Source organism: Mastigoproctus giganteus, chromosome 1 (assembly GCF_048544385.1).
Source record: "Mastigoproctus giganteus isolate SK-2022 chromosome 1, ASM4854438v1, whole genome shotgun sequence".
NCBI lineage: Eukaryota > Metazoa > Arthropoda > Arachnida > Uropygi > Thelyphonidae > Mastigoproctus > Mastigoproctus giganteus.
In genome coordinates, this window is record NC_143575.1 from 263,316,915 (window position 1) to 263,340,239 (window position 23,325).

The 23,325-nt window shown below is 38.2% G+C and overlaps 1 protein-coding gene across 3 annotated transcripts in view; it reads left to right on the plus strand.

The window, feature by feature from the left end:
- Positions 1 to 23,325, plus strand: part of bel (ATP-dependent RNA helicase bel) — a 277,696-nt gene that overhangs the window by 155,986 nt on the left and 98,385 nt on the right. For all 3 annotated transcript variants that reach the window (XM_090377286.1, XM_090377294.1, XM_090377300.1), the window contains 2 exons: positions 4,604 to 4,739; positions 16,404 to 16,483. In XM_090377286.1, coding sequence (XP_090233412.1) covers positions 4,604 to 4,739; positions 16,404 to 16,483 — 216 coding nt within the window. The remainder of the gene's footprint in view (positions 1 to 4,603; positions 4,740 to 16,403; positions 16,484 to 23,325) is intronic.

The window sequence follows — 23,325 nt, forward strand, 5'->3', positions numbered from 1 at the left end:
TTCCCTGACCCGAAGGTACTATCCAGATGACCTTTGAATTTCCCCAAATTGTCAGCCTCTACCACCCATGTAGTCAACTTATTCCAGTAATTTATATAACTTGCTGGCTAAAATAAAACTTTTAGCGAATCTAAATAAAGTGAAATATTTTTAAGAGCGATAAAATTTATGATTAAAATCCACTACAATCCCCCTTTCCTTTTCAACAAGCATCATGTTCACAAGGGGGAATAAAACTAACTGGATTAGTATGTACGGGAATTTATAAAGGAGGGGAGGGAATTGCAGTGGATTTTAATCGTAAATTTTATTGCTCTTAAGAAAATTTTACTTTTAAAATGTTTTCCAGTACTAGAGGTTACATGGGGGTTTGATATTCCCTGGGTTGGGTTGCTTGTGGGCTGATAGTATGGAACACGTTATGAGCTTTAAATTAATTTAACGACAATTCGTTTTATTATTTTAAAATTCACAAAAAGGAAAGTTGATCAAGACTTCCTTCCGACAGAAAAAGGTAACTCCTTGTTTATTCTTAAATACATATTGACACTGCAAATTTTTATTTGTTTAAGCATCGACACTCCTGTCTGAATAAAGTGAGCTCTTAAGAAACAACCAATCAATAGTGTTGTCGTTTAAACTGGATATAATTTGGTACATATTTGATTAACTACAGAATATGCCCTCTCAGTTTCTATGCTGGATGATGCAATTGTAATGAGATAGTCGTAGACAAGTTGTAAGTTTACCCCCCCCCCTTATTCCCTCAACGTAAAAAATCGTATTTCCTTTTTAACCATATTTTATACGCTTTGAGCTTTTTTTAACAGAAAAAGTTGTCTTTCATTAAAGTGAGGCAATTTCTTATTTTGGAAAGAACTTGTGGAACACGTGATGTTCTATTCCACGTTGGTCTTCTAAGGTTGAATTGTGTTCATTTTCTGAAGGAGAAAGATGTTTTATTAAGCGAAGTATAATTTTCTCTAGACTATTTACTGAGTCTGGGAAATAATTGCTATCATCTTGTGTCCTGTTTTGCAAATACTGAAGAACCTGTGATAAATTTGCACCCCTGAAATACGGAGTTTTAGTGCCGTATGCAATTCTCTAGCTATTTCAGAATTTTGATTGCCAGGAGTTTGCAGCATAAATTTTATGGCAGCATCTGCAGTTAAGATTTGTTTCTATGTGGCATAATGCATCTACTGCTAACTTTATAGGCATTAGTGTAGATACAGCTGCAGATAATAAATTAAAACTTACAGGAAAGATAGTTGGTTGGTTTTTGCATACTTATCTTGGTGATAAGTATGTTGACTTGCTGTTACACATTGTTATAAAACTACCTTGCTAACAGAAAAATATTTTTTAGATTTTTATAATACAACAATCTCTGAAATTATTCATTTTTGTGCAATATTTACTTTTTCTTTTGTGTGAAACAAAGTGTCTGGTAAACCAGATCTGGATTTCATGAAGTTTCAGGTTTCTGTTACATTTGTATTGTGTATAAACAATCCCTCAATTGCATATTCAGTAATAGTAATGACTTATTGTTGATTTTATAAATTTTATGTGAATCAATCATAAACAATTATTTTTTAAATTTGAAAAAAAAAAAAAAAAAAAAAAAAACATTTTTGTATAAATACTGGTATTTGAATACCGGAGAAAAATTACCAGATCTCGGTATTGTAAGCCCTAATTTTACCTATAAGGTGCCTGTTTGCCAATCTCTGTAGCCCACATATTTGAAGTCTTTCACATGGGTACACATTTGCAAGGTTTCACCAAGTGGGATGCCCATATTTCTACTCTTTCAGAAAGCTCCTTTTTTAGGATGTCTTACATTTGTGTTATACAGTGGGTTAATGATCCCTGCAAGCAAATGCAATAAATCATCAGTAGAACCCCATGGGCATTCCTATTTTAAGTTATTTTTGGGCAGCTATACCTTTCATTTTGCTGCATTGGAAACAATTGCAACTTTTCTGACCATCCTTGAATCCTAACCAAGTCATCCTGATGGAGTGATGCTTGCTGCTGATCGTTAACTGCTCTCCCCATCTTTGCATCATTTGCAAATTTTGACATCACACCTCCTTTATTCTTTCATCAATGCCATTTATAAAACTAAACAGTGGTCCCAGAACCAGTTCTGGGAAGACTTAATTTCCAACACTAGACCAGTCTGGAGAGTAACCATTAATCACAACTTACTCCTTCTTACCTTGCAGGTACTCTGTAATCTATCTGAGAATCTTACTTATGATTTAAACCTGTATGAGAGGTTACTGTATCATTGTGTGATACAGTAACCTCTGATAAGGGAATGAATCAAATGCATTGCTAAAATTCAAATGAACAATATCAAAATACAAGGTGCATCTGAAAGTTTACAGACTGGCTGTATGAAGTGCTAGTCTCATAGTATAGTAGTGCTCCATTAGACACCACCTAACTAAGTCATTGAGTTAATGTGGTGACTAATAGTAATAGTATTAACCATATAGCGAAAGGAAGCCACGGGCTCTGGCTGCACTGACAAAAAAAAAAAAAAACCACGGAATTTGCATCATATTTTGTCATAAACGTGAGGGAAACAGGAAGAAGCTTTGGAGACTTATGAAATGCTTAAATGAGCATTTGGTGATGATGCTATGGGCAGAACATAAAAGCTTTGGTTGATGATTTTGAGCATTTGGGTTGTCCATTGTCAAGTCAGGCTGACAAAAATGTTGAAGAGTAGCATAGAGTCATCCATGAGGACAGATGGCATATGATTAACAGTATTTGTGACATTCTAGGCTTATCGGACGGTACATGCTCATGACTTTAACTGAAAATTTAAACAAGGCAGATTAGTGCAAAATTTGTGCCCCATTTTCTGAGTGACAAAACTTCCTTTCCAAGTTATTTGAGTATAATAAAGCACTCAAAAAAAAAAAAAAAATGGTGTAATTTTGTTTATTTCTGAATTGGAAATATTTATATAATGGAGTCAACTATTTTGTTGTACACCATTCTAAATCTTTCTGAAAAGAGTCAGTGAAGGTATCCAAAGAAATTATGCTCAGTTCAGCAGTTAAATTTTTCTTTAAGTCCTCAACATCCTGAAATCACTTTCCTTTCTGGGCAGTTTTCCCCTTGGGAAAGAGAAAGAAATCCACTGGTGCTAGATTGGGAGAGTAGGGTGGGTTGTTGATCTGTGCAGTATTTTGTCAGAAATGTCTTCACAACAAGTGCTGAATGGGTGGGGGTTGTTGTGCAACGAGAACCAGCTACCTTTTTCTTGAAATTGTGACCTCACCTGGCAAATGCTCTTCAATACTCTTTGAAGTATCTGTGCATAAAACGTGGCATTGACTCCTCTCCCCTTCGAATACAGATTCCTTGTGAATAAAATCTTTTTGTCAAAAAAACATGATCAGCATAGTTCAATCCTGAACTTCTGTAAATGAAACTTTTTGGCCATTGATGATGATTTCAAGTCAGCTGCATGCTCTGACACTTCATCTCAAGTGACAATGCATTTATGGAAATTAGGATTGCCTTGACAAATCTTAGTGGTCTTCATATGATGACATTCTTCGTTGATTCTGCTCATCTGTGAGGCTCCGCACTACAAATTTTGCACGGACCTTCCTTATTCATATCCAACTCAGCAGTCATTCTGAATGTCAAAGGATGATCCCTTGCCACAATTTCCTGAACTTTTGCAACTCTCCTCATTTTGAGAGGTTAATGGACACCCACTTCTTCGATCATCGCGAACAACTTCACATCTGTCTTTGAACCGATTGTACCATTCAAACACATTGGTATGACGTAACATTTCACCACCATAAACAGTTTTTAATATTTGTTTGTTTGCTCCATTGCAAAATCATGACACGGAACATAGCGCTACTAAACAAAATTGGTTTGCAACCTGTTGGCCTATTGGATAACCTCTCTACCACCATCTGTTGGAGGAAGTTTGAACTACAAAATACCACTTCATTTATTTTCAAATATTACTACGATAGCACCAGACAAGGAACTTTGTTGTCACATTTTGTATAATTTATTAAACTTGAATGTGGGGTGTTGTTTTTTTTTTTTTTTTTTTTTTTTTTTTAGGTATACCCTATGTGTGAATATTAGGAAAGTTCTAATTATGTGTCTCTGTTATTTATTACAATTGTTTTAATTCTTTTTACAGGTGCTTAGTTCTGCAGAGACCAGAGTTGCTGCCCTTCCCCCATGTTATAATTTGCTTCAGTTTTATCTTTTCTGTGCATTTTTTATCAAAATAAAGCCCATAATTTTGTCAAACTTCTTGGGGAACAACTGCCAATAAATTTACCAATCAGTGATATTATTGATTTATTTATTTTTTTTATTTCCAGTTTTAAAATAAACACTTCAGAATACTTCACTGTTATATATTCTATTGCATGGAATCAAATTATACCCTATAATTTGGTTACTTTTGCCCAGTTTATGTATGACGGCAACTATTAACTGAATGATTTCACATAAACAAAGAGCATTTTTTTTTTATGATTTAATATAATTTAATTTCTAATGTATTCATGTGCAATTTTTTATTTTTTTCCAGTTTGATGACTTGCCGCTTACTGAGATAATTCGGTGCAATATTGAACTTGCCCATTATGAGCGCCCTACTCCTGTACAAAAGCATGCAATACCTATAATTCTGAATAAGCGAGACTTGATGGCATGTGCTCAGACAGGTAATAATTTATTTAATTGATAGATAGAGGTGGAAAGTTTTTTTTTTTTTTTTTTCATATTTTTTCCTTAAATTAGAAGAGTGATATAGTTACATTTTAGTCTTCAAGAATAACATTCAGTTTAATTCTCATTCAGTATTGTTAAATTAATGTATTTTACTTGCTCATTAAATTTTTAACTCTAGTTATTATAGTAGTTCAGGTGAAACCACTTGGAATGGAAGCTGATAGCAAATAATTTGTGTGCATTCTTCAATGGGTTGAAAGAAATTTTACATTTAGTGGTGTTTAAAAAACAGGTTATTGTGGTATCTTCCACTAAGAAAATTGCCAGTGCAGAAGGCTGGCACATTGGAAACTAGTTATTTGCAACTTTCCCATATTCTAGTTGTTTTGTATGGGGAAAGCTTTCACTAAGTTAGTATGGATTCACTGAGCACTTGGTTTTCATGGGACCATTTAAAATGTTGTGGGGTGGGTGCTGTATCTTCACATGAGCTTAGCAGATATTTGCAGTAAAATACCATTTTAATTAAATTTTTACTACAGCTGAAATATTTTCAAAGTTCAGTTGTGGCTAAAATGTACTGATTTCCAACAAAAGAAACTTTATTGGAAAATTATGAATGGTGCTGTGTAGCCCATTTTGTAAATATCTTTATGGAATGAAATACTTGAAATTCCCCCCCCCCTTATAAATCGACATTTTCGATTTCAGTACAGTTGAGTTTTTTAAACGTGCGAAAAGTAGTCAGCATTTAAGTAATGTAAAGCAGAAATTTCTGCTTATGTAAGTGCAGCAATTTTTATTTCTACAAATGATACTTTTGAAATAAGTTTCAGCAACATTCATTAGTCTCCACTACATATGGAGGATCCTGTTCTTCAAGAGTATAGTAGTGCTTCCCACCTGCCACCCTGAAAGTTCTAGCACAGTAGTTCTCAACCTTTTTTATATATTTATTTAGGGTTAGGTGGCACCTGTGGTTTCACATATCTGCGCCGTATGTACTCTGATGGAATACAGAACTACTGCATAAGCCAGAAAAAAGTGTAGGTGGCAATGTGATCACTGCAACCTAGTGTACTGATGTGGTATTTACTCAAACATGTAACTACCATCAGGAGTAAAGGGAAGAGTTTTTTTGCTTTTGTGAAGGTGACTACAGTGGGACCAACTGATGATGTTACCAACAGCAAATTCTAAATGGGAAGTATTCAAGGAATTAATCTTGGAAGCTACTAGGCTTTTCATACCAACTAAAATACTGTTCAAGGTTTAGGTCTAAATGGATGTCAGATGAATTAATGAGACTTGTGGCAGAGAAGAAAAATGCATGGTATGCATATACATTATCAGGAGACACATGTCTTGCGGTAGATATAAGATAATCTGTAATCAAGTCACAAAGGAGATTAAGCAAGAAGGCAGATTACGAGAAATCTTTGGCAAAGGATGCAAAGAAAAACATCAAAGTTCTTTACTTATATGAAAACTCTAGAAGGAAGGGATGAATCAGATTGGTCCACTTGATATCGATGGTTTGATTATTTCTGTTTGATTCTGCTCAGGCTGACAAACTGAATGAGTATTTTGCATCTACGTTCACTATAAGGAATTCTGTAGGGAAGTGGAGGGCAGAAGCTTATCAAACTTTAAAGGGAGTTAAATGATTTTGTAATAACTGAAAGCAAGGTGGAGGAGAAATTGTTCAAGTTAAACATAAAGGCACCTGGGGTAGATGGGATCTATCCAGTTATATTAAAGGAGGCAGCAAAGGAAGTAAGCAAGCCCTTGGCCATGATTATGAGGGTATCCTTGGACTGGGGGGGGGGATCCCCACAGACTGGAGATGTGCAGATGTATCCCCAATTCACAAATGGGAATCGAAAGATGACAAGAGTAATTACAGACATGTTAATTTAACTTCTGTTCCAGGGAAAATAATGGAGTCTTTGTTAAAAAAGCACTGCAGAATCATCTGGACAAAACTGCAGTTATACTTCAGACACAGCATGGGTTTGTTAAAGGAAAGTCTTGACTGACCAATTTGATTGGTTACTATGATGTGGTCACAAAGGAACTGGATGCAAAAAATAATTTTGATATCATATACTTGGATTTCCAGAAAGCTTTTGATACTGTTGCGTGTAGTCTTCCACATGCAACAACTACTTTACTAATTGGAGCAGTATGGTATTAAGGGCAAGTTGCTGCTATGGATAAAGGGGTGGTTGACAAATTGCAGCACCTCCACTACAACAGTGGCATAAAATGGCTGTTTGAAAATGTTTTTGCCAAACCCTGTACAGGTGATCATTGTCCCGAAACTTGGAGATACTGAAAGGTCTCTTTTCACATGTAACATTGTTTGCAAAGAGTTGTGTTAAGGTGTATCTATTTAAAAATTTCTGGGAGAAGACAGAATGGTGATCAATACACTGCTCTTTGTGGACTAATGTTATCAGTGGTTCCCCTTCCCCCCAATGGTTCAGTGTTTGGCCATATTTGTTTTATATATTTATCAATGATATTGATGTAGGTGTATCAGGCTTAATGCCCAAGTTTGCAGATGATACCTAGGTTGGTAAGGTTGCTAATGACAGTAAGGATGCTACTGCAATAGGACCTTGAAAATTGAGCAGATGGGCTGAAGTTTAACCTTGACAAGTGCAAAGTACTACATATGGGTAGTAGTAAACAGAGAATAACATACCTGCTGTGATAGTACACTCAGGGTAGTGGGAATGAAAAAGACCGGGGGGGGGGTAATTGTGCAGTCAGATATGAAGTTTTCTGAGCAGTGCAGACAGACTGCAAGAGTAGCTCATGGTGTCTTATCAGTGATATATATAGGAATTTTGCTAGCTGGGATAAGGAGCTGGTGATCCCTGATCCCCTGTATAAGGCCACACCTTGAGTACTGCATGTGGGTCTGGAGGCCTCATTTTAGAAAGATCTAGAGCTGCTAGAATGAGTACAGAGAAGAGCAAGAGATTAGTGAGTGGAACCAAAGGGTTACCATTACCGAGGAACACTTAAGTTCTGCAAATTGCAACTTCTGGAGACAAGGTACCTACAGGGTGATCTAATTGAGGTGTGTAAGGCTATGAATGGTTTGAGCAGGCTCAGTGCTGATGGGATTCTTCCTCTTGCTCAAATTCCCCACTTAAGGGGACATAAGTTCAAATTAAGGAAAGACAGTTGTAGAATAAATGTGGAAATTTGCCTTTAGCCTGCTGGTGGTTGATTGCCGGAAGAAACTTCCATCTGTCATTTTGGAAGATGACAGCTTAAATAAATTCAAGGCTGAATTAGACAAACATTTGGAGTGAATGAGTGGATGAAATGGAAAAGGGGTTTTTTTTTTTTTTTTTTTTGTTTTTGCTGATGCTATATAAGTTTGCTTTCTTACATACTGTGATTTTAGTGTTTTGCACCAACCTTGCGTAGAAGTAGAAATAAAAACACCAGGGAAACTAAACTTTTGATAACTGTATTTATAATAAATCAAAATACCCGCATCTACAATAAATTTAACTTTATAATAAACTCTACATATAAATTATTACAATCTGCTACATTACAATTAATAAAATGCATAAAAATATAGATTAAAACGATAAAAACCCGTAGCTTTCAAAGGCTCAGCCTTCTTCTTCAGCGGTAAATCTTGCTATGCAGTACAACTTTAAATATCAGCAGGCTAACGGTACTCCTCACGTGTTTCCATTCTCGTGTGCTTCGTTCTCTCGCGTTGTGGAACTGGAAGTGGCTCGAGTGGAAGCCACACGGAATCGTTCATCCCTTTTGAGGATAGTGGTCTCAAAGATGGGATGAATCCGCGTACCTCTATCCCTATTTATGTTAATGGTAGAACAAATCCGCAAACTCTCGAGCCACTTACGGTCCCAGAACTTATGCGCCCGATCGGTGATGATAGCATCGTCCGGAGAGATCTGGTGTTGTTTCTCCCAAAAATGCTCGGCCACGGCGGACTTGCCATATTCCGCATTTCTTATTGCCTTAGTGTGTTCCCCCAGACGATCTTTAAGACGGCGTTTCGTTTCCCCTACATAACACTCCCCACAATCCGGGCATCTAATGCTATATACGACCCCACTAGTGTTCTCTTTTTCAATGGGGTCTTTAACCTGAGACACGATTGTGCGCAGCCTCCGTCCTGGAAGCTGCACACACCGCGTCTGGTACTTTCTTAGTATTCTAGCTATATGATCAGTCAAACCCGGATAGTAGGGAATGTATGCAGTGGCTATCGGTGTAAATGGCTCGCCTCTCCTCTGATTTCCTTTAACATATTTCTCTATAATCCTCCGGGGGTAACCACATTTTGCAAGATCCGTCGCGACCCGTTCATACTCTAATTTTCTATCATCGGAGGCACTGCAATGTGATTTTGCTCTCTCAACTAAAGCTCTTACCACACTGTTCTTATGATGGTTGGATTGGGCTGAGCTGTAATGCGAATACTGCCCTTTACACATGGACTTCCTATATACCCTAGTCCTCAGCTGTCGACCTTCTCTACAGACCAACACATCTAGGAACGGCAAAACTCCTCCTTCTTCCACCTCCGATGTAAATTGTATGAATGGGGAGAAGCCATTTAAGCTGTTCAACACTTGATCCTCACTCCCCTTTCGAATGATTGAAAACGTATCATCCACATACCTTTTCCAGGGGCGCATAGGGAGAACACTAGCACTAAATATTCTGGCCTCGAGCTCCTCCATAGCTAAATTGGCTATAATTGCGCTGATGGGGGAGCCCATGGCTGCACCATTAACCTGTTTATACATAGTATTACCAAACACCATAGTGGTACTTGAGAGGCATAACTCTATTCCTTTCTCAATATCCTCTAGCTTTAGCTGTGTTCTAGTACTTAGGGTGGTGTCCCTCTGTAATGCCAAGCGTGCACACCACACCCCATGATCAATCGGAATACATGTAAATAGCGATTTCACGTCGAAAGAAATCATGATCTCATTTTCTTCTATGGGTTGTCTTCTAATAAACTGCACAAAGTCTTTACTATCTTTAATACTGTATTCTGAAAGTCCCACTAGTGGGGATAATAATTTGGCTAAGAAACCAGAAAGTGCATAGGTTGGACTGCCTATAAATGAGACTATGGGTCTAAGCGGCACATCTACTTTGTGAATTTTAGGCAAGCCATAAAATCTTGGCATTTGGCTACCTGTAGCGCACAACGTCCAATACTGTTCCTTAGAAATTTTGTTGGACTTAAGCCAACCCTGTACCATACCGTTCACTTGGCGTTCCAGGCTAAGAAGAGGACTTTTCTGAATAACTTTATAAGTCATCTGATCTTCCAATAAACACAACGCTTTACTTCTATATGCTTCCTTATCAAGAACCACAGTTGCTCTACCCTTGTCCGCGGGTAGGACTACGATGCTATCATCCTGTGTAAGGCTTCTTAGCGCAATTCTTTGCTTCACATTAAGATTGGAGGGGGCATCCTTAGCTTGACTCAGGATCGCTGCTACTTTTACTCGAACTTCATTAGCTGTAGCTTCGGGAAGTCTGCTTATAGCCCTTTCCACGCCCATAGCTACTTCTGCAACGGGTAATCTGGGCGGCACCATGGCAAATTCCGGTCCTAAATTTAGAACTTCCAACTGCTCCTTAGTTAATTGTTTATTGCTCATATTCACCACAAAATTCTTGGCGGTGCTATCACTACTGCCCCTAGGCTTGGTTCGTTCTTTAAGCTTGTCAAACTTCCCCATTTGTCTCCGTCTATAACTGTCCGAAATTCGTTTTGCTTTAGCTGTTACTACACTAACCACTCCTGCTAAGTGTATCGGAGACAACTTATCACTTAACTTACCCAAGCACTGCCTTTTACCTCTCCTAATGTGGTATAAATCATTATGTAATTTTCCGATCCATATGTTAAGGATCTTCCTTTGATACCACTTGGTAATGTTAAATACTCGTTCATCCTCAAAGGGTAGCTTTGTTTGAAAGCCTCGTGGAATGAGATTATGCGTCTTGCATCGATGGGCAAACCTCAAGTGCTGTTCATGTTTCGCCTCCCTAACACTATGCCTCTGAAATTCTCTAACGCACTGCACAATTGGACGGCCATAACATCGAAACAATTCTTCAAACAGGCCTCTGAGGTTGGGTATATCCATACTGTGATTTTAGTGTTTTGCACCAACCTTGCGTAGAAGTAGAAATAAAAACACCAGGGAAACTAAACTTTTGATAACTGTATTTATAATAAATCAAAATACCCGCATCTACAATAAATTTAACTTTATAATTACATAATGATTTATACCACATTAGGAGAGGTAAAAGGCAGTGCTTGGGTAAGTTAAGTGATAAGTTGTCTCCGATACACTTAGCAGGAGTGGTTAGTGTAGTAACAGCTAAAGCAAAACGAATTTCGGACAGTTATAGACGGAGACAAATGGGGAAGTTTGACAAGCTTAAAGAACGAACCAAGCCTAGGGGCAGTAGTGATAGCACCGCCAAGAATTTTGTGGTGAATATGAGCAATAAACAATTAACTAAGGAGCAGTTGGAAGTTCTAAATTTAGGACCGGAATTTGCCATGGTGCCGCCCAGATTACCCGTTGCAGAAGTAGCTATGGGCGTGGAAAGGGCTATAAGCAGACTTCCCGAAGCTACAGCTAATGAAGTTCGAGTAAAAGTAGCAGCGATCCTGAGTCAAGCTAAGGATGCCCCCTCCAATCTTAATGTGAAGCAAAGAATTGCGCTAAGAAGCCTTACACAGGATGATAGCATCGTAGTCCTACCCGCGGACAAGGGTAGAGCAACTGTGGTTCTTGATAAGGAAGCATATAGAAGTAAAGCGTTGTGTTTATTGGAAGATCAGATGACTTATAAAGTTATTCAGAAAAGTCCTCTTCTTAGCCTGGAACGCCAAGTGAACGGTATGGTACAGGGTTGGCTTAAGTCCAACAAAATTTCTAAGGAACAGTATTGGACGTTGCGCGCTACAGGTAGCCAAATGCCAAGATTTTATGGCTTGCCTAAAATTCACAAAGTAGATGTGCCGCTTAGACCCATAGTCTCATTTATAGGCAGTCCAACCTATGCACTTTCTGGTTTCTTAGCCAAATTATTATCCCCACTAGTGGGACTTTCAGAATACAGTATTAAAGATAGTAAAGACTTTGTGCAGTTTATTAGAAGACAACCCATAGAAGAAAATGAGATCATGATTTCTTTCGACGTGAAATCGCTATTTACATGTATTCCGATTGATCATGGGGTGTGGTGTGCACGCTTGGCATTACAGAGGGACACCACCCTAAGTACTAGAACACAGCTAAAGCTAGAGGATATTGAGAAAGGAATAGAGTTATGCCTCTCAAGTACCACTATGGTGTTTGGTAATACTATGTATAAACAGGTTAATGGTGCAGCCATGGGCTCCCCCATCAGCGCAATTATAGCCAATTTAGCTATGGAGGAGCTCGAGGCCAGAATATTTAGTGCTAGTGTTCTCCCTATGCGCCCCTGGAAAAGGTATGTGGATGATACGTTTTCAATCATTCGAAAGGGGAGTGAGGATCAAGTGTTGAACAGCTTAAATGGCTTCTCCCCATTCATACAATTTACATCGGAGGTGGAAGAAGGAGGAGTTTTGCCGTTCCTAGATGTGTTGGTCTGTAGAGAAGGTCGACAGCTGAGGACTAGGGTATATAGGAAGTCCATGTGTAAAGGGCAGTATTCGCATTACAGCTCAGCCCAATCCAACCATCATAAGAACAGTGTGGTAAGAGCTTTAGTTGAGAGAGCAAAATCACATTGCAGTGCCTCCGATGATAGAAAATTAGAGTATGAACGGGTCGCGACGGATCTTGCAAAATGTGGTTACCCCCGGAGGATTATAGAGAAATATGTTAAAGGAAATCAGAGGAGAGGCGAGCCATTTACACTGATAGCCACTGCATACATTCCCTACTATCCGGGTTTGACTGATCATATAGCTAGAATACTAAGAAAGTACCAGACGCGGTGTGTGCAGCTTCCAGGACGGAGGCTGCGCACAATCGTGTCTCAGGTTAAAGACCCCATTGAAAAAGAGAACACTAGTGGGGTCGTATATAGCATTAGATGCCCGGATTGTGGGGAGTGTTATGTAGGGGAAACGAAACGCCGTCTTAAAGATCGTCTGGGGGAACACACTAAGGCAATAAGAAATGCGGAATATGGCAAGTCCGCCGTGGCCGAGCATTTTTGGGAGAAACAACACCAGATCTCTCCGGACGATGCTATCATCACCGATCGGGCGCATAAGTTCTGGGACCGTAAGTGGCTCGAGAGTTTGCGGATTTGTTCTACCATTAACATAAATAGGGATAGAGGTACGCGGATTCATCCCATCTTTGAGACCACTATCCTCAAAAGGGATGAACGATTCCGTGTGGCTTCCACTCGAGCCACTTCCAGTTCCACAACGCGAGAGAACGAAGCACACGAGAATGGAAACACGTGAGGAGTACCGTTAGCCTGCTGATATTTAAAGTTGTACTGCATAGCAAGATTTACCGCTGAAGAAGAAGGCTGAGCCTTTGAAAGCTACGGGTTTTTATCGTTTTAATCTATATTTTTATGCATTTTATTAATTGTAATGTAGCAGATTGTAATAATTTATATGTAGAGTTTATTATAAAGTTAAATTTATTGTAGATGCGGGTATTTTGATTTATTATAAATACAGTTATCAAAAGTTTAGTTTCCCTGGTGTTTTTATTTCTACTTCTACGCAAGGTTGGTGCAAAACACTAAAATCACAGTATGGATATACCCAACCTCAGAGGCCTGTTTGAAGAGTTTGCTTTCTTGCTTGCTAATGTGGCATGAAGTCTTAAGTGTTCGTAGTACAAATGTTTTTTGGTTGTGACAGTATTGCAAACTTTGCCGATGTAAAAGAGAATGGGCTTGTGCCACTGGTTTCCATAGTTTGTAAAAGAAGACTACAATAGAACCAGTGAATACAGTAAAGAAGCTTTTGTGGTAACGAACTCCTTCCTCAGCAATTACATACACACAGAAATGTAAACCTAACATAAAACGTTAGGAATGGAATAAACTAAATAAGCAGTGTGTGCACATGTACGTGAGAGTGGTCAATCACTTACTATGTTAGATTAAGTGATTGTTGCTGGTACCCAGCGCATATATGGGATGACTGCCAGCGTTTGCTCTGTAACACTACAGACTCCAAAATTGGGTGTAGCCTTGTATGTCTGCTGCAATTTAAAACTTTGTGACAGCTAGATATGTTTAGGGCTCTAACCATAGGCAGTGACAGTAGTGCCGAGATTGGTTGATCACCTCGCTGTCGAAGCTGTGATTGAGGTTGTGTTGAATTGACCAGAAATGTTCTGCGATTGCAGAGGGCACAGGGTCACCTAGGCGGATGGACCTATCGTGTTCTGCAAGGTGGTCCTGGAGTCTGGAGCTTTCCCCCACGTAACAGCTGCTACAATCGTGTCAAGTGAACCGGTATATACTGCTGCTGAAGAGAGGGGCAATGGGTGTTATTACTCTCAAGACCAGAGATCACAAACTTCTACCAGGAAGTTGTAAGCACCTCATGTGGTACTCGCATAAGATCCTAGAAATCTGGTCTGTAGTGCCCTGGTAATATGGGATATAAGCAGTAGATACTGTTTTGCTCTCATGAGGGCAAGTTGCAGCTCTTGTGCTTGTAGTTGAGTGCTTGTCCAGCATACGGGCTAGATAGCCACAGTTGGTGAGGTCAGCTTTTACCCTAGAAACCTCAGTCCGTCTGGCTTCTTATGAGCTGGAATAACTCCAAGCTCAAGCAAGTAGAGAATGTTTACCAATGGTGTTAGTTATAGCTGTAGTAATGTTACGTAGTAATAGTTTAATTTTTCCAAACCATGGCATAACCATTGTAAGAAAAATGGTATAACAAGACTATAAGAATCAATGCCAGTTTTGATTTTTTTTTTTTACGTTGAATATCTTGGTTGTGGTGGGCATATAGTTTCTGTAAGCTCTGTATGAAATTTCATACAGAGTTCACAGGAAAGGTGCTCCTGGAAATGTGCAAAACTTTCCGATTTTGCCACTTTGGATGCTTCTGTTATCATCTAATTGCTACACAGATTTTTGTCCATGAATCGGGGTTTGTCCCCTATGTTTACAGCTTGATCGTGCCATTATCAGGCATTTAAATAGCTGAGATGGTAAAGATAAATTATACCTATTGTAGGGAATGCTGTGGCAGCACTGGAGTATCATCATAATCTCTATGATATTCATTGCATAACATATTCAGAGCACTAAGGAAATTTGAAGAAACTGTTGCACTTATTATGATAGTCGGAGGGGTGGCTGACTGCGTTTTTCACGATCCCAGGTGAAGGAAGCTACTGTGCTGCAAAGGTGGTGCAGTGGGCATACTTATCTCCCCCTCTGTTTGCACATTGGCTTCTTTTCTTCCTTTTGGATCTTCTCAACTATAGTCTCCACTACATATGGAGGATCCTGTTCTTCAAGAGTATAGTAGTGCTTCCCACCTGCCACCCTGAAAGTTCTATCACAGTAGTTCTCAACCTTTTTTGCCCCATGCACCCTTTTCACCACATGTCAGAATGTCATTTCCCATTTCCAGGATTATCTGACTCAAAAGGTTCATTCCAAAAAGATAAAAATGTGAAATATTTATCTTTATTTTTAATTTAATATGTGATATCCAATAAAGTGTAATGTCCTGTAGTTTGTAGAAAGATCAATATTCCAACAGTTCAGTCTGTCAATCTGTGGTCCCCCATTTCCCTGTACTCTAAATTCTCCCTCTGGTTAAGAAACCCTGTTCTAGCATATCCATACTGTTGTAGAGTTCACTTTACACAGTTAACTCTGCACAGTGTGACTTCATTGTTGGACCCTTATTTTTAATTGGGATTTATGGTAAAAACTCAAGTAAAGGACATACTTATCAAAACTAAAGAACTAAAATGGTCTTGGGCAGGACACATAGCTTGATGACAGATGGAATAAGAAAATAACAATGGTACCCGAGAGGAGCTAGAAGAAAACCTGGAAGACAACAATGGAAGTGGACAGGTGAAATTCATGAGTTCATGGGTAGTAAATGGATGTCCATTGCACAAAACGGAAGCAACTGGAGAGGCCTTCATCGTGCACGGGATTGAAAATAGCTGATGATGATCGTACCATAAATTGATGATCTTGCCAGCTTGATTAAGAGGGAACATTGTAGCACCATCTTTATGCAAGATGGCAGTACTTTGCCATGACAGAGGTGAAGGTTGCCCTGACAGCATTTTCAGGCCAATCATTTCTGGCATTACCCAGCAGAATAGTCAGAGATCCCAGAACACATCCCAAAGTAAAATCCCAAATATAGCTAACAACAGTACTAGTAGTGGTAAAATATAAGCTTCCACATTTCCAATGCATATAATTTTGCATGTTGAATTTATTTTCTAGTGAACTATATGCAGAATTTCTGAAGCTCAAGAACTGTCATTGTAGTAGTTATATATTTCCACTAACTGATAATCATTAGCATAGTAGAAATAATAATTGGTGAAAATAATGATTCTAATAATAGATTTTACTGTAATTTTCAGGATCTGGAAAGACAGCTGCTTTTCTTGTGCCCATTTTAAATCAGATATATGAAACTGGTCCACCAAAGAATATTCCTCCGGTATTGGTTTTTCAGCTCAACTTTTTATTTATGGTTTTATGATGTAGTATTTGTTCTAATTCCCCCCCCCCCTTTTTTTTCTTTTTTTCCCCCCATGATGTTGAATAATACATTCTTGTGCAATTTTTTTTTTTTTTTTTTTTGAAAATTTATTATATAGCTGGGAGAAATTATAGGTAATGCTGTCATCAATTTCTTGCAAAATATAATTTCAAACTTGATTTCTTAAATTTACTGAATGCTTTATTTCTAAGATAGATTAGTATGAGATTGTATTCTTTCTGGTACTTCTACGTTGTAACTTTCTAATAAAATATTATACAACATAAGAGTTTAAGCAAACCATAATAAAGGTTGTTAAATAAATAATTTTTTCCAGTATATTTAATTATCGCTTATTCACAATTAACAAAATTGAATGATAATAAAAAATTAATGAATTCTAGTGAAAAGCGTGATGGTGCTTTATTCTCTCTACAATTTTTACAATGTTACTGAGGGAGAGAGATTAAAGAAACAGTAATAAAACCGCTCTTGTAATCGTAGCAAGATTTTTAAAGAAAAATGTGAAATGTCTTGTTGTTTTCATGCAGCTGTTCATATCTGAGGATATACTAGTGGGATACTTATTTTTATTATTTTCAATATCACAAGTTTCTTACATTAAAATTCAGTGATTTATGCAGTTAATGGATAAACTTTACTCAGTAACCTTACCACTATTGTAAAAAAAAAAATAGTATAATATAAAAATACTTTTGTATAAACACTTTACGTTATGTATATTTTTAATAAATATTCAATAAGCCTTCATATTAATATTTAACAATTAATGACCATAAAAGAGTTAGCAAAAACTTAAGATGCCATAGTTCATGACAAGAAATGTGCATTTAGTCTCAAAGCTTAATGATGTTATATTACAATTATAATATTACTTAATGGAAGTTCTCAAAACAAAGCTTATAAACTAAAATTAGAGCAGCTTAAAGCATGCGTTTAAATATTGAATAAAGCCACTCCTGCAAAAGCTTTAACCAGCCTACTTACAGGAGACTTATCTAAAGGCAAAGGATGACTCCACAAAGTGCAATATTACTATTATTCATAAACATAGAATTGTAGATGGCCCTGCTCCTGGAGGAATCTGTATCCTCGTGGGCGATCAGACCCATCTTTCAATATTTGCAACTTAGCGTAGAATCTGTATCAATTCACCTTATTGTGGAGTTTTTATTAACCGTCTGCTCTATTTTTTTTTGCCTATTTGAGATTGATATTCCCCAGAAAGACCTTGATCTTGTGCAGTTGTTAACCCCCAACCCCTCTTGGGGATTTTAATGGACATACACTACCCTGTGAGGGGATAGTGCTGACATCAGTGGAAGGGTACGAGTGATAGGGCATATGATCACTGCCGGTGATCTCTCTCTTCTTCTAAATGTGGGAATGAACACCTTCTACGACATGCTTACCCGTACTTTTTCTTCCATTGATCTTTCTAGTGCTCTCCTTCTCTCCTCCCTTCACTTACCTGGGAGATGGAGGAAAGCCTATATGGAAGTGATTACTTACTCGTGATAACCTGCTTACATAGTGGGAGACTGTTAGCTGGAAATCAGCTAATGGGTTCAGATTTTCATCACAGTTCTCTGTGATGAAAATTCAAATTCATCCTCAGATGAACTTGAATTTGAAAACCCAAATTCAAGCTCAGACAAAAACATCCCAGTGGTGGCAGAAGCCAAATTCTTTTAGGTTTATGCATCTGCTAGAGATAGTGCAATTCGATGGTTTGATCAAATCTACCACCAAGCAATCTAGAGCATTTTGTACATCTCCTGTCCATAGCCTCTATGTTGCAGCAAATGAACCATCTGTCTCTTCGATGTAAACAGTTGTCCATACAGTATGCTCTTAAATTGAAATCCCAGCCCCACAACCTGCAGCAGATGAGGTGAGGTGGCAACCCAACAACACTTGTTGGGTTGCCACCTCACCTCATCTGCTGAAATAATAGCAAATTGCCCAATTTTAAAGGAAATAACTGCTTCTTGAAATATCTTAACCCAAACTTGGGAAAAGCACATGTCTCTTGTGCCTCAAGTCATATGGCAGACCCAGACAATGAACTATCCAGCAATACTGCGATATCAGCTGTCTCATCACCCAGGGAGAGGTGAAAGGGACTCTGTTAGAGATGAGTCATTAATTAGCCTAACTGCTCTCTTCTGAATGGAATCTAGAAACCTGAGAGAGGTTTTGGGGGCACTGCCCCAGATATAGGAACAGTATTCCATGGTAGGGCGAATTTGCGATTTGTACATAGTGAACAGCTGTTTGGAAGAAAAGTAACGCCGAGAGCCAGAGAGAAAACCAAGTTTTTTAGATGCAGAGGAAGCAATATTTGTAATGTGCTTGTGCCAAGAGAGATTAGAAGTCAGAGTAATCCTCGAAAGATATATATCATCTTGCCTAAAAATTGGAGTGTCACCGAAGATGAGCATAGGGGCAGAAGAACCTTTTTGTGTGATATAAGGCAGGATGGAGTTTTAGAAGTATTAAAATCAAATAAGTTGTCATTGTTGTCATTGCCCCACTGGAGGATTACCAGGACATCGGCATTTAAGGAACTGGTAGTGGATATTCGAGAAGAGGAATGCAATGTGCTATCATCAGCAAAACTATGGATAGGATTTCCGGTCAATGGAAGAAGATCATTAATAAAGAGGGAGGAAAGAACTGAACCTTGAGGGACACCAGCATTAGTGGAGAAGTTAGAACTTAGATAGCCATCTATTATCACCCTCAGTGAGCGGTCAGAGAGAGAATTGGATAACCAATTACTAAAAACAGTTGGCAAACCATAAGATGGAAGCTTGTTTAGAAGACCTTTATGCCAAACACGATCAAAAGCCTTTGAGATGTCAAGAGCAACTACTTGTGTTTCACCGAACCTTTCCATTGAATTAGTCCATAAATGGGTAACATAAGCTAGAATATCACCAGTGGATCGACACTGATGGAATCTATACTGTCAATCGTTGATCAGACGGTGGGTTTCTAGATAGTTTAAGAGTTGGCGGTTAATTGATTTTTCCATTACTTTAGAAAGAGTTGAGGTAATTGGATGGGAGGGATTTGTCGCCCTTTTTTTGGAACTGGCTAGATATGAGCAGATTTCCAGGCAGAAGGAAAAACACCTTTGGAATAAGAAAGTGAAAAATGTCGGCAAAGAACAGGAGTAAGTTCAGGAGTGCAGGTTTTGAGAATAACTGGAGAAATACCATCAGGACCTGGAGTTTCTTAGCATCAAGATTGGTGAAAATCCTTCTGACATCCTTTTGATGGAAAACCACAAGAGGCATTGAATGGAGCTTGCTGGAAATGGTGGGTGGTGTTTTACCAAGGTCCTTAATACATGAATTGGAAGACAAATGGGATGCTAGCAGATCAGATTTATCCTTGGCTGAAGTGACAATAGAACCATCTGGTTTTGTTAGAGGTGGGAGCAGAGATGGGGAAAAGTTGCGGCCAATAACATTGGCAAGAGACCAGAATGCTTGGCTGCCATTAAGGGCAAGAAGCAAGTTTTCTACTCTTAGCCTGTTCAAATTCTGGTTTGGACTGATTAATAACTGCTTTACAATTGTTGCGGGCTCTGGTGTACGCAGAAAATGAAACTGACGAATTGGAAACAAGCCAGTTACGACATGCAACATTCTTTTCTTGAACAGCCTTAGCACATTTATTGGAAAACCAAGGATTAGATAAAGAATGAGAATTTAAGGTAGAGTGTGGAATAAAGGATTCCATTCCTGCAAGAATAATTTCACTGATACTATCTGATCAAACATTGACATCAAGAGTTTTCAAACAGTAATCCAACCAAGGAAAAGAAGAGAATTCTTGCAGGTCATCCCATTCAGCATTCTTGTAATGCCAAACAACATGAGGTCGGGAATAACCCTGAGGTGCCTAATGGACCACACATTTTGACTGTACTTAGAAGAGTTGGTTGTGAGATAAGTGTCAAGAGTGTTGGCTGTGTGGTTGGATTGTCTGGTATTCTGGTAGGTAAATGAACAATCTGTGCAAGTAATTGCAAAAGCCTCAGCATCTTGACTAGCTGGGTCTGTGTGACTATAAAACGCTGGAGTTATGAACATTAAAATCACCAAGGAAAATTACCTCACTGTTAGAAAAGTTGGACTAGAGAAAGTCAAGTTGCAAAGAGAGGAAGTCAGAGCTCCAAGTGATTAGTGGAGTTGGAAGAATGGTAGAGACAACAGATGAATTTTACAGAATGAGGTAGAGAGATTTTAAGCCAAAGAAGATCTAAAACAGGAGATTCCAAGTTACCAAGTCTCTGACAGGTAATATCGGAATGGACATATGCACAAGTACCACCTTTGAAGCGAAAGGTATCGTACAGTGAATAATTTGGGCAACTGAAAAAAGCAGTGGTTGTATCGACTGATAACTTTGGTTCTGTCAGAAAAAGTACATGGGGTTTGGCAGACTAAGTGGAAATGGACATCATTGAGATTAGAACTGAAACCACGATATTTATGAAATGAATATTTCATAAATAAATAAATGAATGAACTCTAGTTGTTTAGGAGGGTTAGATCTCTTCGCAGATAACTTTGCTCTATTAGTTTGACAATTTATGTTGTATTCAGTAGTAAGAAAAAGTGGGTGGGGCATGTGTGTCAGCCGCCCGTGTGCAAACTTTCATAAGACTGCCCTCTACTAGAAAGGGGTTACAAAAATAATTAAAAATTTTATTATTCTAATCACAGTACAACCAGTTCAAAGTATTGTTAAATATATCATAAAAACAAAAAATATAAATAGGTCACAAAATAAATTTTCGGCATAAAAAAAGATTACATAGTGTTACAATCAGTTCAACTTGTTAATAATAAGTATCACTACAAAAGAATTTAAAATTCTTTAATATTATTTTAGTAATCAAAGTACATTCAGTTCAACTTATTATATAATTTTAAGTATTTTTCACCAACCGTATGTTGAAATGACGAAATAAAACGAAAGCCAAAATTTTGATAACTTTATAATTAAGCTTACAATAAATTACTATTTACAGTGAATATAAAACAAAATTAAAATATCATAAAATACAGTAAAATATACCAGGTTAAAAGCGATAAAATATCTGAAGCTTTCAAAGGCTCAGCCTTCTTTCTCAACAGTACGCTTTTTTACTTTACAGTGCAACTTTAAATACCTGCAGATTCATTAACGTGATTTGATGGCACATGCACTGTTCTCATGCGTTTCGGAACCGGAAGTGGCCCTGGAGCGTGTCAGGTGGAAACGTTCATCCCCTCTGAGGATCACTGCCTCAAAGAGGGGATGGATGCACATACACCTGTCTCTATTAATATTGCTCTCGAGCCACTTGTGGTTTCAAAACCTATGTGCCCAGTCAATGATAACTGCTTCGTTCGGGGAGATATGGTGTTGCTTCTCTCAAAAGTGTTCGGCCACGGCGGATTTTCCATAGTCTACATTCCTTATCGCGATAAGGAATCCACCTGGCGCATTCCGACACGCACAAGAACAGTGCACATGCCATCAAATCACGTGGCATGTGCCGTGAACCTGCGGGTATTTAAAGTTGCACTGTAAAGTAAAAAAGTGTACTGTTGAGAAAGAAGGCTGAGCCTTTGAAAGCTTCAGATATTTTATCGCTTTTAACCTGGTATATTTTGCTGTATTTTATGATATTTTAATTTGTTTTATATTCACTGTAAATAGTAATTTATTGTAAGCTTAATTATAAAGTTATCAAAATTTTGGCTTTCGTTTTATTTCGTCATTTCAACATACGGTTGGTGAAAAATACTTAAAATTATATTATGAATATACCCAACCCCAGAGGCCTATTTGGAGAGTTCAACTTATTGTTCAAAATATCACAAAAAAAAAAAAAAAAAAATGGATATATATATATATATATATATATATATATAAGTAGTAAAATATTTTTTCAGCAGCACAAAAAGATTACATACACTGAGTGACCATTGAATTATGGCCACCCCTATGAAAATTAAATGTTGCCTGTTGACCACGTAAGGTAAAATAATAAAATAATTTTTCTGTTTATACTCCGGCACGACAACCAAGTCAGCAGAGTTTACAATAAATCTTCAATACAAATATTTATCGTATTTAGTAGTCACGGGCTTGAACCCCGGTCTACTCAAGGAACGCGTGCTATGCACTCTCGCTCCTGACCACTGGGCTACGTCAGGCCTGTATGAGAGTGTGCAGTTAGTCAACCTGTGTGGCATAGATAAGGTGTCAGTGGTTCAGTAGATAGTAAAATTCTGAGCGTGATGGGTAAACGAAAGGATTTATTGGACTTTGATAAAGGACAGATTGTGGGTGCTCGACGAGCAGGTGCCTCGATTTCCCAAACGACTGAACTGATGGGGTGTTTGAGAGCCGCCGTAGTTGAAGTGTACCAGGACTGGGGTCAAAATGGTCAAACAACGACCCGACGGCAAATTTATGGTCTATCCCGAAATTGGCTGATCAAGAGTTGGTCACCCCACTTATTACACTTCAAGCAAATCTCTAAGGCAGTGGTTCCCAATTGGTTGTGCCGCAACCCTTTTCAAGTATGCCTTGAGATTAGGAAAATTTCCATTTGATGGCAGTCACTATTTTGGTGTGCCATTAATATTCATCTTTAACTTAAAGTGTGACAAAAGATTGGGAACCACTGCTGCTCTAAGGTATCTAGTTTCCAAGCTCTGCAGCCCACATATTTGAAGTCTTTCCTTGTATGAGTGTCCTTTTACTGA